Below are 16,525 nucleotides of genomic sequence, written 5' to 3'. Positions count from 1 at the left end.
AATAAATGGTTGATTATTCCATTTTTTAAAATTTAAACTATGTGCTTGAGAGCTGTATTTTAGCCTTAATAATTATTTTGGAGAGCTGTATTTTGACCTTAATAATTATTTTGGTGAGCAATGAACCCTTGAGGAACTGGAAAGACAAAACCAGAGCTGAAAGATCTGAATGGGAAATTGAAATTCCCGTTTTTTGCRTTTCAGAGGAAACTTTTCCTGATGTCTCGGAATTTTTTCAACATCACTTTGCTCTTGATTTCACTTTTTCTCTGGCTCTTTTTCATCTTTTGATTTCTCCGTGTGACAAATGTTGTTCCTGCTCYTTGTTTTGAGGGGATTTTTCTGCAGCTTCCGGGGCAGCCAAMAATGCCTGGAGCAACCGGGGGCCTTTGGAATTGGGAAATTTGGGGGACAGCTCCTCTGAAAAAGAGAGGAATTAACACTTCCATTCTGCCAGAGCTTCCCACGTGTGTCTGCTCTCTTTGAGGAGAAGGAAGTTCGATTTTTCCTTCATCTTCGGGGTGGTTTTGTCATGTGTCATGGCCAAACTTCCCTAACTCTTCCCAAACGGCAACAAAGAGGATGGACAGTGTCGTGTGTCAGGGGAGAAGATTGAAAAATTAATTTTAAAAGCCTGGCTGCCCCATGGATATTCCAGTTTTTTTTTTTTTTCTGGAGGCCAGCAGAGGAATCCCCTGGTGATGGATGTTCTTTCAGCAGAGTTAATATTTCCTGCTGCTCAGGCCTCTCTGCTTTTAATTTTTAATATTTSCCTGACAGGTTTGTTCTGAGCCCAGATCCTGAAACTGCAGCCCAATGTCTTATTTCACTGACAGCAGCCTCACTTAGCAAGGAATAGATTTTTAAATTTGATTTCAAACCTCTGCACACCAAACACACTATTTCCAGTTTCCTACAACATCAGCTCTGAGAGTCTGGAAGCTGCAGAGAGATGCCATTATTTATTTAGGAATAAATATTTATTCCTAATAATATTTATTCCTAATAATATTTATTCCTAAAAATATTTATTCCTAATAATATTTTCCTAATTAATGGCAGAGAGATGCCATTATTTATTTAGGAATAAATATTTATTCCCAATAATATTTATTCTGAATAATATTTTCCTAATTAATATTTTCCTAATTAACTCCTATTTATTTAGGAACTGGAAATCTCTGTTAAATAGAAATCCCCTAAACTGGGAGGGGGTTGCACGGTGAAAATGTTGCTTTTAGGCACTGATTTTTCATTTCTGGTGGGTTTTGTCCCTGTTTGTGTTTTACCAACATTTGTTTTTAGGATCGAAAAGGGAATTAGGATCCTCCTAATGATGCCCAAGAATTTTTGCCTTTCCTTTTTATAGACCCTTTAATATATTTTATAGGCCCTTTAATATATTTTATAGACCCTTTAATATATTTTACAGACCCTTTTCTACATTTTATATACCCTTTTAGACATTTCTAAATGTCTTTACGTAAATCTTTATGTGTCCCTATATCCTTAGCCTAGATACTTATAAGATTATATTATTATAATATATTATTATAATATTATAATATATATTATATTAAATAATAATAATATAAGTATAATAGAATTATAATACTTATAATTCTTGTAACCTAATATTCCAATTTAGTTAAAAATTCTGCTCAACAAAAGGGCCAAACATCCCCAGTAAGAAGTCAGCTTAAACCCGAAAATTAAAACCTTCTCTCTAAAATATTACATAAACTAAACTCTAACCTTATCCCCAAAAAAATGCTATAAAATAAAAAGACATTACTTTATTTATTAAATTTCTTATTAAAAAATTCTAAATAAGTACACTAATTTGTAAAATCTATAAAACTTGTATCTGTGCTGTACACAGTGTGTGTTTTCCAGCGTTTTGTACATTTTCCATCGAGTTGTTGCACTTGAGATCCCATTATAGTTCAAATTAAAACCTTTTTATTCCCTTAAGCGTCATCTGTATTATAATAAATAATAACACTAATAATAATAATAATAATAATAATAATAATAATAATAATAATGATAATAATTACACTTTTAGTTCTCATGGGATGTCAGCAGGGCATTATTTCAGATATTAAAATGGTGTAGCCACAGGGCACAACCCTTGTGCAACCTAAAAGATGAGGTCTTGAAAGCTTTTCCAGTCATGAATTAAAAAAAAATTAAATTTAAACAATTTTCTCCTCATTTATAGAATTTGGAATAATTTTTTTTTGGTGTTTCTGTAATGGAAAGGATARCAACCATCAAACATCATTGTCACTGTCTTCTTCTAACACTTTCTTACTTAATAATCCWCTTATTTGGGGATAAACTATGCTTTGATTTTTATTTAATGAATAAATTGATTAATTAATTCAATAAATRGAGCTTTCACTAACTTCCTTTACCCACATGCTCAAACCATTTGAAGGCTGTGCATTAAATCTGAATTATCTGGATGTTGGTCCCTTCTGCATATTTCGTTTAGGACTAGAAAGGAAGAAATACTAAAGATTTTCTGCTTTAGAAAGGTTTTAAGGACGGAATCATCCTGGTATTCAGACAGCCCTAAAACAAGAGGAAAATTGCAAGAGTTGAGTGAATTATTAGGGAGAGTTGAGTGAATTTTTGGTGAGAGTTGGGTGAATTTTTTATGAGAGTTGGGTGAATTTTTGACAAGAAATGGTGAATTTTTGGTGAGAGTTGGGTGAATTTTTGGTGAGAGTTGAGTGAATCGATGCCAAGAGTTGAGTCAATCGATGGTGAGAGTTGGTGAATTGATGACAAGATTTGAATAAATTGATAGCAAAAGATGGGTGAATTTTTGGTGAGATCTGGGTGAATTTTTGGCAAGATTTGAATAAATTGATAGCAAAAGATGGGTGAATTTTTGGTGAGATCTGGGTGAATTTTTGGCAAGATTTGAATAAATTGATAGCAAAAGATGGGTGAATTTTTGGTGAGATCTGGGTGAATTTTTGGCAAGATTTGAATAAATTGATAGCAAAAGATGGGTGAATTTTTGGTGAGATCTGGGTGAATTTTTGGCAAGATTTGAATTAACCGATGACGAGAGTTGAGTGAAGGGATGGTGAGAGTTGAGTGAAAGGATGACGAGAGTTGAGTGAATTTTTGGTGACAGTTTGGTGAATTTTTGGTGAGAGTTGAGTGACTGGATGGCGAGAGTTGAGTCAATCGATGGTGAAAGTTGGTGAATTGATGAGGAGATTTGAATAAATTGATGGTGAGAGTTGGGTGAATTTTTGGTGAGAGTTGAGTAAATTTTTGGTAAGAATTTGGTGAATTTTTGGTGAGGGTTGGGTGAATTTTTTGTGAGAGTTGGGTGAATTTTTGGCGAGAATTGGGTGAATTTTTGGCAAGAATTAAGTGAATTTTTGGTGCGATTTGAATAAATTGATGGCGAGAATTGGGTGAATCAATGGTGAGAGTTGGATGAAGTTTTTTGCAAGAGTTGGGTGAATTTTTGAGGAGAGTTGGATGTTTCAATGGCAAGAATTGAGTGAATTTTTGGTGAGAGTTGAGTGAATCAATAGTGAGAGTTGGGTGAATCAATGGTGAGAGTTGGTGAATTGATGAAAAGATTTGAATAAATTGATAGCAAGAGTTGGGTGAATTTTTGGTGACAGTTGGGTGAATCGATGGCAAGAGTTGAGTCAATCAATGGTGAGAATTGGTGAATTGATGACGAGATTTGAATAAATTGATGGCGAGAGTTTGGTGAATTTTTGGTGAGATCTGGGTGCATTTTTGGTTAGATTTGAATAAAACGATGACGAGAGTTGAGTGAATTTTTGGTCACAGTTTGGTGAATTTTTGGTGAGGGTTGAGTGAATTGATGGTGAGAGTTGGGTAATTGATGATGAGATTTGAATAAATTGATAGCAAGAGTTGAATGAATGAATGGTGAGAGTTGAATGAATTTTTGGCGAGATTTGAATAAACCAATGATGAGAGTTGAGTGAATGAATGGTGAGAGTTGAATGAATTTTTGGTGAGAGTTGGGTGAATTGATGATGAGATTTGAATAAATTGACAGCAAGAGTTGAGTGAATGAATGGCAAGAGTTGAATGAATTTTTGGTGCGTGTTGGGTAATTGATGATGAGATTTGAATAAATTGACAGCAAGAGTTGAGTGAATGAATGGCGAGAGTTGAATGAATTTTTGGCGAGATTTGAAGAAATCAATGATGAGAGTTGAGTGAATGACTGGCGAGAGTTGAATGAATTTTTGGTGAGAGTTGGGCGAATTGATGATGAGATTTGAATAAATTGATAGTAAGAGTTGAGTGAATGAATGACAAGAGTTGAATGAATTTTTGGTGAGATTTGAAGAAATCAATGACGAGAGTTGGGTGAAGTTTTGGCAAGAGTTGAGTGAATTTTTGGTGAGATCTGGGTGAATTTTTGGCGAGTTTTGAATAAACCAATGATGAGAGTTGAGTGAATGGATGACGAGAATTGAATGAATTTTTGGCGAGATTTGAATAAACCAATGATGAGAGTTGAGTGAATGAATGACAAGAGTTGAATGAATTTTTGGTGAGATTTGAAGAAATCAATGACGAGAGTTGGGTGACGTTTTGGCAAGAGTCGAGTGAATTTTTGGTGAGATCTGGGTGAATTTTTGGCGAGATTTGAATAAATCAATGGCGCCACTTGAATAAATCGATATTTAACGCTCGTCCCGCGTGTTCCCCCGCAGGTTTCCGCCGTGGACTCCCTGGAGGGGCCCCTGCTGCAGGTGGAGGGGCTGAGTGACCTGAGACTGGAGCTGCACAGCAAAAAGATGAACCTGCACTTGGTGCTGATCGACGAACTGCACCGCCACCTCTACATCAAATCCACCAACCGCGTGGGGCAGCGCGGCAAGGAGCGYGCCCGCCTCGGGTGGGACGGCATTCCCTCATCCCTCTTGCATTTCTTGCATGAAAATCCCTCAAGCTTGAGCTCTGGAGAGCAGAAAAACTCAAATTTGTTGAGCACTTTCCAACCTTTTTGTGTTTTTTCGCTTTTCTCCATGATTCTGTTGAGGTTTTGCTGCTTCCCACAGTTCATCATCAATTCCTTTCTGTATATCCTTCTCTGATGTTATTGTCCTTTTCTTCCAATCACGATCATGAGGCTCAGGGCAGGGAAAAAAACCTCATTTTCTAGTTTTAAATGTCCAAAACTCATCCAAAACTCAAGTTTTAAAAGCTTCCCAAGCAACCATCAAGCTACGAGATGGAAGCCACAATATTCAAATCTCTGAGCTCAAGTGTCTTGGCTTTTTTTGTGTTTCCAAGGTGTTTTGGAGATGTTAAAACTTCTTACCTTCTTTGTGCCTTTGGACAGTGGAAATTCAATTACAAGCTATTTTTAACTTAATTTAATTTAATTACAAGTTATTTTTTCCTGATTTTCCTAATTCTGAGACCAATAAGAGTTGTTGGAGGGAAGGAAAGAAAGAATATAATTTTTTYACGTTCCCTGTTGCTCATTGTGGATATTTGAGAGGTGGCTCTGTGATTTGGGTGGATCTTAAGCAGAATCCTCAGCCTAACCCTTGGTTTTTCCAGTTTTCAGGAACTTTTTCACCTCTAAACAAACATCCTGAGCTCTGTTATAGGAGCCTTCTCCATTTTTTTTCTCCTAAAAATTATCTTTCCTGTGTCCCCCTGCCACATCCAGCAGCTGGGACAGTGTGGCACATTTTTGGCAGCTCACACAACGGGTATTTATGATAAAAATGGCCAAGTGGAAAATCTTTAATTTCAGAGTAAAGAGGTTCATTTGGGAAGGGATGCACGTGGGTGTGCTCAGAACAGGAATTGAAGGGCAGGGAAAAGATGGGAGTTTCCAGTGGGAATAAAGAAATCTGGAGGATTAAGAAGCTGACAAAAGGCAGGAAAATAGAAATATCTATTCCTTAGGCTGAAAACGCAAGGAATAAATTCATCATGAATGAAGATTTTAAATCATCACCAACTGTTGGCTTTAATTCCTTCCCTTCCCGCAGCTCCCTGGTGAAGGAYGCCTCTCCTGTGCCTCTGATGGACGTCACCAATTTATCCACACCTCGGAAATTCCTTGAGACTTCCCAGTTCAGCACTCCTGGAAGCTCCAGCAGTGAGTATTTAAACCATCCACACGAATTTGGAGATCTTCAGCTGATTTTGCTGGAGCAGGAGGAGGCAAATCCTCCCTTTCTCATGGCTCGGGGAGGGAACAGAAATTTGGGCAGTGATTTGTGCAGATCATAAAATATGATGTCCAGGGGACAGAATTTGCTTTTTTCTTCTGGAAAATCAGTTTTTCCCTGTCCTAACCCCCACCAGCTTAAACACCTTTGGTTTTCTGGGCCTGTTCTCACCTCCATTGTGTTCTCCATACCTTGAGCAGCAGAGATTTGTGGTGGGTTCATTCTCTGTGAAGGTTTCCCCAGCATAATTTACTGCCTTTACAGCAGTAAATAATTATTTACAGCTTTGGGCAGAAATGACTGAAATTTTTTGTTGTGCTGGAGCCAAAAGGTCAAACCTTTTCCTTTTCCTTTGTCTAAAGCTCTGTCCCTACACAGAAATAATCTGGAGTTGATCTTTTCCTTGTGTTCCTCCATGAACACCAAAGAAAACTCCTTCCCTGGTGCTTTTTGAGCCTTTGGAACGCTGCAAAGAAGGAAAAATTAATTTTGGAATTGTTTCAGGAGATAAATAAATGGGATTTAGTCCTTGATGAATAATACAGAAGTGACCTCCAGCCTCTTCCCCCCTTTCAAACCTGTTTCAATATTCCTCAAATGCTCAGGATCTTCTCTCTTCCGCTTTATTAATTCTTTTGTCCTTTTGTTTCTGGTTTTGTCACATTTGCCTCCAGAGATTTTTCTATCTGRTTGCTCTTATCTTTTGCTCCTGGAGGGGTTTTATTCTGCAGCTCTGGCTGCTCWTGGAGCCTGGGGCTGATTTTTTGTTTCCTGGAGGTTTCTGAGGAGTCTCAAACTTTGAGATTTGGAAGCTTTGGCCATCAAAACCTGGAAGAGAAGAACCGTATGAAAATTCCAAGGGAAAAACTTCAGAATTCCTGTCCTGCTTGGTTATCAGTGAGAAGTTCAGTTCATTTTTCTTGCAAAAAATCACAGGATTTTGGGGGTCTGAGGAAATAATCCACAAAACCTCAAATTCCACTCTCACGCTGGAAACAGAATGGTTTGGTGTGAAACATCATCCTGTTCCAACCCCTCTAAATGTTAAAATTCTCCTTTTTCACTGATTTATAGAGTGTGTGCAATTTTTCCCCCCTAAAATATTGGTCYTCTGCATAGTAAAAAACCTAAAAACTCTGAAGTCATGGAGCTGATAGAGAACAGAGGAGATGCACCTCATGGTCTCGTTTTTGCAGATCTCTTCTTGYTCCTCACACCCAAAGCAAGAAGAATTCAAGAATTTCAAACCAGAAATTCTCTTCTTTGGCTGCTCCTCGTGCTCTGTACCATTCAAGTGCTGGCCGAGTGTCCCTCAGCCTGGCAGAGATGTCAATTCAAACAGAAAACATTTGATCAGCATAAAACACGCAGATGGTTTTGCTTCAAGTGCTTATACAGATTTTTCCCTGTGTAATTTCATTTAAAAGTCGCCTTTTCCAGGATTTCAGAGCTACCAGAAAATCTCAAACTTCCGTGGCTGCACAACAAAAGTTTTTCTGCCTTGAATCCCTTAAATTCACTTCAAATCTTGAGTTTTTTCCTTGATGAGCTGCAGTGGCTGTGCATATTAATTGGTGTCATTTGAAAGCAYTGACTCATCCATCCCAACCCATGAAAACACCAAAATTTGGAGTCTTTCCCACTCTCCTTTCCCAGAGGAGACGTTCCCTCATGCCATAGAATCTTTAAAAGGAAATTAAAGCTGTTCCTGTTGCACTGAAAACAAACAAAGCCCTCGSTGATGCTCACCTGAGGATTGGGGAYGTGGCAGCTCACCAGGAACACCTTCACTTAGCTCCAGTTCAGAGAAATAAATCAGCTTTTCATTTCTTTTCATTTCTGTTTCTCTGCTGGAACTTTCTGTGCTCTGAAGAGACTTTGGGGAGGTTCCCTGCTCTTCCTGGAACTCAAAAACAGCAGAGCCCTTTCCTGAGAAATTCGGGACAACATTTCTTACAAATCTGGCAGATGAGCTGTGAATGACAATAAATACTGTTACAGGTGGCATATGTCAATTTTTGATCATTTATTTCAGTGATCTTTTGGGTTTTTTTCAGTGTTAGGAGAAAAATGGAGCTTTTAGGGCCAGGCAGRGTGTTGGTTCTAAAGTCACATGTAGGAATTGCTCCTGAATCTGTTTCTGCAAGAATCAGGGATTTCTTTCAACCTGCAAAATCCCTGCAGGATCCAGAGCTTGGATTGKCCATTTTTGAAGGTGAATCTCAAAAATGCCATCGTGCCACTTCGTTGTCACAGCTGATTCTGCTTCAAACRTGCTCAATAAATCCTCAAAAAAATTCTTTTTTTTTATTAATCTCACCCAAGGATTTGACCCAGCTGGGTGATTGGTCTTTATCATTTTTCTTAAAATCTGGATACGTATCTGGGGGAAGAAAAGGGAAAATTGAGGAGATTTTAAATTCCTGTGGTGAAAACCAGGAAAGTAACCCATAATTGCTCTTTCTGTATAATTTCATAAGTTGTTCCCGTGTGTGGTCCCAAAATCACAGATTTGTTTACCATTTCTTGGTGACATTAAATGGCAGAAAAGGATTTTTGAAGTGTGAAAGGCTCAAAGGAAAAACATCCTCAGTTACCTAGAGCTGGGATTTTGGCAGATCCTACAGATTTCCCAAAACTGCCCAGGGGTTTAAGAGGCACAATGTGCAGGAAAAACACCAAAACCAGGTTTTCCCACTGTTTTATCCAACAGCCAGAGCTCCCCCAGATCAATCTGCTCACTCTGCTCCTGTTTTTAGGAGATATAAATCAATATCCCAACTGTTTGGGGTGCTGGGAAATGGCTTTGCTCTTTTGAGAAGGGGAGAGTGTTGGTCTCAGTGTGCTGGCAGAGCTCTCAGCACTGAGATTGCTGCTTTTACTCCTSCTAAAAGCTGTGCTCACACTGGGCTGCAGCTCCATTTCCTCACTYCTGGGTGTTCACGGGGTGATATCAGCAATAATTTATGAGATTCCTGCAAAGGGATGAGGATCTGTCCTCTTAGGCAGGGAAATACCTGCAATGAACTCWGAAAAACAACATATTTAGGTTTTTTTTTAAAAAAAACAATAGTTTAAACCTTTTTTTCTGTATTGCTTGCAGTGCTCTGGTTGCCAAAGGTTGCTGTGTTTGTGCCTGGATTTGGCTATGGGTTCTGGGGAATAAAAAATGACACAAACAGAGTGGGCAGAGACCTCTCTGCAGCCCCAAACTGCTCTGCAGCTCATGGGGTGAGAGMTCTGGGATGGAGCAGAGTTTGAGCTGGAAGAGGTTTGCACCCAATTGTCAAATCCCAATCGGTGTTTGAAATGTCTTCATATTATCCTCACTTATTTTGTCTTTCTCTTTTTAAAAATTACTCCATTCTGGGAGTTTCTGGTTGCTTTTCCTGTAACTTGGTGGAATTTAGTTKAGAAAAGTGTTGTGTGAGAGGGAAAAAAAATGCTGTTTGATCTTCCTGATGTTCATCACTGTGGGGTCATGGATGGGTTTGGAGTCTTCATATTATCCTCACATTTTTGCTGCCTTTTTTTAAAAAAAAAATTTCTCCATTCTGGGTGTTTCTGGTTGCTTTTCCTGTAACTTGGTGGAATTTGGTTGAGAAAAGTGTTGTGTGAGAGGGGAAAAAAATTCTGTTTGATCTTCCTGATGTTCATCACTGTGGGGTCATGGATGGGTTTGGAGTTGGAATGTTTTTTTTAAAGCTCGTCCAGTGCCACCCTTGCCATGGGGACACCTCCCATCACCCCAGGGTGCTCCAATCCCAATGTCCAGCCTGCCCTTGGACAGGGATCCAGGAATTCTCTGGGAATTCCATCCCAGGCAGGAATTCCCAATTCCCCAGATCCCACCCCAATCTCCCCTTTTCCACTCTGATCCATTCCCTGTGTCCTGTCCCTGCAGCCCTTGGCCCCAGTCCCTCTCCAGCTCTCCTGGAGCCCCTGGAATGTTCTGGAAGCTCTCCCTGGATCCTTCCCTTCTCCAGGGGAACATTCCCATCCTGGCTCCGGAGCAGGATCCATTCTCACCTCACTCTCCCCTGCTGCTCTGGGCTCAAATGTGAGACCAKGTGAGCTGAGTTTGAGCCAGAGGTGCAGAATTTGGGATCCCATTGCTGCAAAAAGCAGCCTCTGGATTGTTTGAGCCTGAGGTTGGTGTGAACTGGCACGCAGGGGAATTTTACCCTTTTTTGTGATTATTTTTTATGAATTTTTACCATCCTTGGGTTGTGTTTTCTTGATCTTGTTTTAACCCAGTTCCAGGCAGCTCCCTGGGCTGTGCCATCCCTCCTTCCTTCCACCTTCCCTTCATCCTTCTGGTGCCTCTTTTGACATTTCCTCAGCTTCTTGGAGAAGTTTTGAACCAAAAAAATCCGTGGAGGAGTCAAAACCATGGCAGTCATCTGTCACCTTTCCCGAGCTCAGCCTTTGGGAATTTCATTTGGATCCAAGGATGGCAAGACACTCAACTCCACAGAAGTGTTTAAATCTATTTATTAAACCTTTCAGCCTGCCTTTAACAGAGCCACGCTTCTGCTGCTGCTGGGTGTTCTCTGTAAATTAACAAATGTCTCTTAATGAACCTCCTCAAAACATCAGAGCATCTTTTGCTTTCCCATCCCCTGTCGCTTAGCAATGGGATCTCTCCCTGTGCCATCCCCGGGATTTYAGGACCTGTCTGTGATATCCTCCATGAATTCTGCTCACTTTTTCCTTCTAGAAGCCTTGCTGGGAGATTTGAGGAACTTCATCAAGCCCTTGGCAGACGTAATAAAGCAGAAAAAGATAAAATCAAACAATCAGTCACTTTGGCAGCGTCAGCTTTGCTGAGTTCGTCAGCGGGCTCTTAAGCTTGATAGTGTTTGTAATGAAAATTCCTGTGAAGAAAACAGCAAGGAAAGATTCTCATTTTTAGTTTTTAAATTTAACTCACTTTTCCTCCCTTCCATAATCAGCTTTTCCCATGTAGGTTTCTGCAGCCACCTTTTCCATCGGTGTATAAAAATATTCTTAATTACTCCCAAATTTTTAAAATCACTATTTTTTGGGGGGGGAAGAAACTGGGAGGGTTTCAGCTCCTTGAAACACATTCAAGGGATTTGGAGGGGTATTGTACCTTTTCATTGGTGAATATCTTATTTATACCAGATTTCCTCTGTCTCCTAACTCAGAATTTACCCTGTGAACTGTTCCTAACTCAACCCAGTGTTCAGGCTGCTGTATTTATGCATGGGGAAGCCCCCAAACAAACAGAAATATCCACTGCTTCCCAAAAAATCCAAGTTTTTGCAGTTTTTTTGTTGATTCCTTGGCTGTTCCATGTGGTAGAAGTTCAGTGAAACCAGAAGAGCTCTCGTGCTGCTTCTGTCGGTGCTGATGTTGGGTTTAAATGTTTAAACCTTTTCCATTGGTGTATAAAAACATTCTTAATTGATCCCAAATTTTTAAGATCAGTATTTTTTTTAGAAGAAAAAGGGAATTTAGCTCCTTGAAACACATTCAAGGGATTTGGAGGGGTATTGTACCTTCTCATTGGTGAATATCTGAATTATACCAGACTTCCTCTATTTCCTAACTCAGAATTTACCCCGTAAATTATTCCTAAATCAATCCAGTGTGCACGCTGCTGTATTTATGCCTAGGGAAGCCCTCAAACAAATAGGAATATCCAATGCTTCCCAAAAAAAATCAAGTTTTTCCAGTTTTTTTGTTGATTCTTTGGCTGCTCAGTGTGGTGGGAGTTGGGTGAAGCCAGAGGATCTCTCGTGCTGCTTCTGTTGGCGCTGATGTTGGGTTTAAATGTTTAAACCTTTTCCATTGGTGTATCAAAACATTCTTAATTACTCCCAAATTTTTAAGATCATTGGTTTTTTGGGGAGAAGAAACAGAGGGTTTTAGCTCCTTAAAACACATTCAAGGGATTTGGAGGGGTATTGTACCTTCTCATTGATGAGTATCTTAATTATACCAGACTTCCTCTATCTCCTAACTCAGAATTTACCCCGTAAATTATTCCTAAATCAACCCACTGTATTTATGTGTAGGAAAGCCCTCAAACACACAGAAGTACCCACTGCTTCCCAAAAAATCCAAGTTTTTGCAGTTTTTTTTTTTTTTTGATTCCTTGGCTGTTCCATGTGGTAGAAGTTCAGTGAAACCAGAAGAGTTCTCGTGCTGCTTCTGTCGGCGCTGACGTTGRRTTTAAATGTTTAAACCTTTTCTGTTGGTGTATAAAAAAATTCTTAATTGATCCCAAATTTTTAAGATCAGTATTTTTTTTAGAAGAAAAAGGGAATTTAGCTTCTTGAAACACATTCAAGGGATTTGGAGGGGTATTGTACCTTCTGTTAATGAATACCTGAATTATACCAGACTTCCTCTATCTCCTGACTGAGAATTTACCCCGTGAACTGTTCCTAAATCAACCCAGTATTCAGGCTGTTGTATTTATGCATAGGGAAGTGCCCAAACAAACAGAAATATCCACTGCTTCCCAAAAAATCCAAGTTTTCCCAGTTTTTTGTTGATTCCTTGGCTGCTCCATGTGGTGGGAGTTGGGTGAAGCCAGAGGAGCTCTGGTGCTGCTTCTGTCAGCACTGACTTTGAGTTTAAATGTTTACACCTTTTCCATTGGTGTATAAAAACAATTACTCCCAAATTTTTGAGATCAGGGTTTTTTTTTTGAGAAGAAACTGAGAGTGTTTTAGCTCCTTGAAATACATTCAGGGGATCTGGAGGGGTATTGTACCTTCTCATTAATGAATATCTTAATTATACCAGACTTCCTCTATTTCCTAACTCAGAATTTACCCTGTAAATTATTCCTAAATCAACCCAGTGTGCAGGCTGCTGTATTTATGTGTAGGGAAGCCCTCAAACAAATAGGAATATCCACTGCTTCCCAAAAAATCCAAGTTTTTCCAGTTTTTTTTTGTTGATTTCCTGTCTGCTCCATGTGGTAGAAGTTCTGTGAAGCCAGAGGAGCTCTGGTGCTGCTTCTGTCAGCGCTGATGTTGAGTTTAAATATTTAAACCTGGGATTAACCTCTTGAAATCCATTCCAGTGCGAGACTCGAGCCTTCTGGAAATCAAAGACGACCCCGAGCTGGATCCAGAGGAGAACAGCGCTGTTTTCATGGGAATYCTCATCAAAGGGTTGGCCAAGCTGAGGAAAATCCCCGAGACGGTGAAAGCCATCCAGGATCGCCTGGARCAGGAGCTCAAACAGATCGTGAAACGTTCCACCACTCAGGTGGCTGACAGTGGCTACCAGAGAGGGGAGAATGTGTCCCAGGAAAACCAGCCCAGGTGAGGATTTTTTAATGAGCAGCCCTCGATTGGTGTAAAAAAATTTAAAAAAAATTATAATTGATAATACAGCTTGAAATGGGAAAATCTCAAATGGAGTGCAGCAAAGTCCAGTGAAGCTGCTGGAGGTGCAGAGCTTTGAAATGGTGTCTGGAATTGATTTTATCTGCAGTGTGTGGTCTCTGATGGTTTTGCAGCCCCTCAGGTGGCTGACAGTGGGTTCCAGAGAGGGGAGAACGTTTCCCAGGAAAATCAGCCCAGGTGAGGATTTTTCAATGAGCAGCCCTCGATTGCTGCAAAAAAATTTTAAAAAAATCATAATTGATTATTTTGAAATGGGAAAATCTCAAATGGAGTGCAGCAAAGTCCAGTGACGCTGCTGTAGATGCAAAGCTTTGAAATGGTGTCTGGAATTGATTTTATCTGCAGTGTGTGGTCTCTGATGGTTTTGCAGCCCCTCAGGTGGCTGACAGTGGCTACCAGAGAGGGGAGAATGTGTCCCAGGAAAAGCAGCCCAGGTGAGGATTTTTCAATGAGCAGCCCTCGATTGCTGCAAAAAAATTTAAAAAAAATTATAATTGATAATTTTGAAATGGGAAAATCTCAACTGGAGTGCAGCAAAGTCCAGTGAAGCTGCTGCAGATTCAAAGCTTTGAAATGGTGTCTGGAATTGATTTTATCTGCAATGTTTGGTCAAACCTCTGATGGTTTTGCAGCCCCTCAGGTGGCTGATGGTACCAGAGAGGGGAGAATGTGTCCCAGGAAAACCAGCCCAGGTGAGGAATTTTAAATGAGCAGCCCTCGATTGCTGCAAAAAAATTTAAAAAAAAAAATTAAAAAAAAAATTAAAAATTAAAAGAAAAATTATAATTGATAATCCAGCTTGAAATGGGAAAATCTCAAATGGAGTGCAGCAGAGTCCAGTGATGCTGCTGCAGGTGCAAAGCTTTGAAATGGTGTCTGGAATTGATTTTATCTCCAATGTGTGGTCAAACCTCTGATGGTTTTGCAGCCCCGGTGGGGTTAATTGCAAGGTGGGGGAGCAAAATCAGAGCTGTGTTYGTGCTGCTGCTCAGAATTCACTGGAAATGCCCTTTGGGAAAGAAAAAAATTGTAGCAGGAATCCCTTCTGGCTGAAATATTAATCTGTGATACTCCACCTTGTTGTGATCATTGTCCAAAGGGAATTAATGGCAGGAAAGTGAAGTTTGTGTAATATTTGTAGGGGAAAATCACTCCCAAGGACAACATCAGATTGATAAAATCTCCTTTTTAAATCCCTCTCATTAGTGGAAACAATTACATTTTTTAGGAATTTTTAGCATTACAAAGCTGATACCTCAGTGAAAATGAGCTTTTTTAGGGGGTCAGGAGGCAGAATTTCGGTTTCTGGTGCCCAGAGGGAGCAACTCCTGCTTGATCCTTATTTTATGAATCAGAGATTGTGTGGCTCCTGGTTGGGATTGATAAATTGGATCAGATCAATGACATCAACATTCCCAGAGGGTTGAGTGAGGCACAGAAAGGGTTTGGTATCTGTAGGACACTGAGCCTTGAAGATGTTCCTGTTCTAGAGCTGTGGAAATGTCTTGAATTCTTGTTGAATACAGAAATATTTAGAACTGGTTCTAAACCCTGAATCACGTGTGAAATTTGCAGCAAGCAGCTGAAATAATTTGTATCAAAAAAAATAAATTACACTCTAGAAGGGTGTASCCACCCCTTAAATCAGCTTCAGTTTAAAATCAAAGCTCAGACACTTTCCTCCTGTCAGGGAAAAAATAAATCTGAACAGTGAGGCCCTGCTGTTCCACCAGAGCTCTGTAAAACCCCAGATTTGAGCCTGAACTGCTGAACTCTTCACTGGGCTGTCAGATGGTCCAAAAACTCCCTTCCCACCCCAACCATTTTGAGGATAAGGCTGATGGTCTACGTGGGGAAATTTTGGTGTCATTCCCTTGGAGACCCCTCACAACAATTAATTAAAACCTCTCTCATTGCACAGAAATATTTCATAGGACCTGGCCAGCTCTTCAGGCAGCTCARTTCTGCAGAAATGTTCTTTCCTGGGGCACCAGGACGTGCTGAGTTCTCATTTGTCCTGGGATGTTGGATTGGTGTTTTCTCAGTGGTGAATAATGAATTTGKTTCCATCGTGTCAGTTCTGTACCATTTGCTGCTGTTCTGAAATGTGAGGAAAAGGGAATGGCCACACCAATTTATTGGGTTTTGTTTCAATCTGTGTGTTAAATTCAGTGGATTTTTTTATTAATCAAGGGCACAAGAAAATGGAAAAAAAAAATTTAAAAAAGCACCTGGATGTGGCACTCAATGCCATGGTTTGGTTGATGAGCAGGTTTTAAGTGTTAGGCTGGACATGATGATCTTGAAGGTTGTTTTCATTCTGTGATTCTGTGATTCTGTGATTCTGTGTGTGAAATAGTTCAGAGGGCTGGAGCCAGCCTGGGAGAGCTGGGAATGTTCCCCTGGAGAAGGGAAGGATCCAGGGAGAGCTTCCAGAACATTCCAGGGGCTCCAGGAGAGCTGGAGAGGGACTGGGACCAAGGGCTGCAGGGACAGGACACAGGGAATGGATCAGAGTGGAAAAGGGGAGATTGGGGTGGGATCTGGGGAATTGGGAATTCCTGCCTGGGATGGAATTCCCAGAGAATTCCTGGATCCCTTTGAGTGCCCAAGGCCAGGCTGGACATTGGGATTGGAGCACCCTGGGGTGATGGAAAGGGCAGTCTCAGTGTGGAACATTTAGAACCGTGGTAAATACAGAATTAAAACCGTGATTAGCAGCACAATTGATAAAAGTTGATATTTTAGCTTTCCAGTATTGTTTAAAACCTGCCATATTCATTATTTTAATTATTAAAATTATTATAAAACCATTAAACCATTTAACAATGATTATAAAACCATTAATTGCCATTTAACAATTCCAAAARAATTCCTTGTGCTCTGCTTGTGTGGATAAATCAGTTTTTATTGCCCTGA

At 40.0% G+C, this 16,525-nt stretch overlaps 1 protein-coding gene across 1 annotated transcript in view; it reads left to right on the top strand.

Annotated features, from left to right (window-relative positions):
- LOC130581726 (exocyst complex component 4-like) overlaps nucleotides 1–16,525 on the top strand; it is a gene marked incomplete at its 3' end in the record, with an annotated part of 51,746 nt that overhangs the window by 32,764 nt on the left and 2,457 nt on the right. Inside the window, exons 4-6 of the mRNA XM_057379997.1 lie at nucleotides 4,737–4,921; nucleotides 6,033–6,142; nucleotides 13,279–13,522. Coding sequence (XP_057235980.1) covers nucleotides 4,737–4,921; nucleotides 6,033–6,142; nucleotides 13,279–13,522 — 539 coding nt within the window. The remainder of the gene's footprint in view (nucleotides 1–4,736; nucleotides 4,922–6,032; nucleotides 6,143–13,278; nucleotides 13,523–16,525) is intronic.

The sequence above is a fragment of the Malurus melanocephalus genome, unplaced genomic scaffold (genome assembly GCF_030028575.1).
Source record: "Malurus melanocephalus ecotype Western Australia unplaced genomic scaffold, MMel_1.1 scaffold_430, whole genome shotgun sequence".
Lineage (NCBI taxonomy): Eukaryota > Metazoa > Chordata > Aves > Passeriformes > Maluridae > Malurus > Malurus melanocephalus.
Note: the sequence above shows the minus strand (reverse complement) of the source record. Positions and strands in the feature narration are given on the sequence as shown.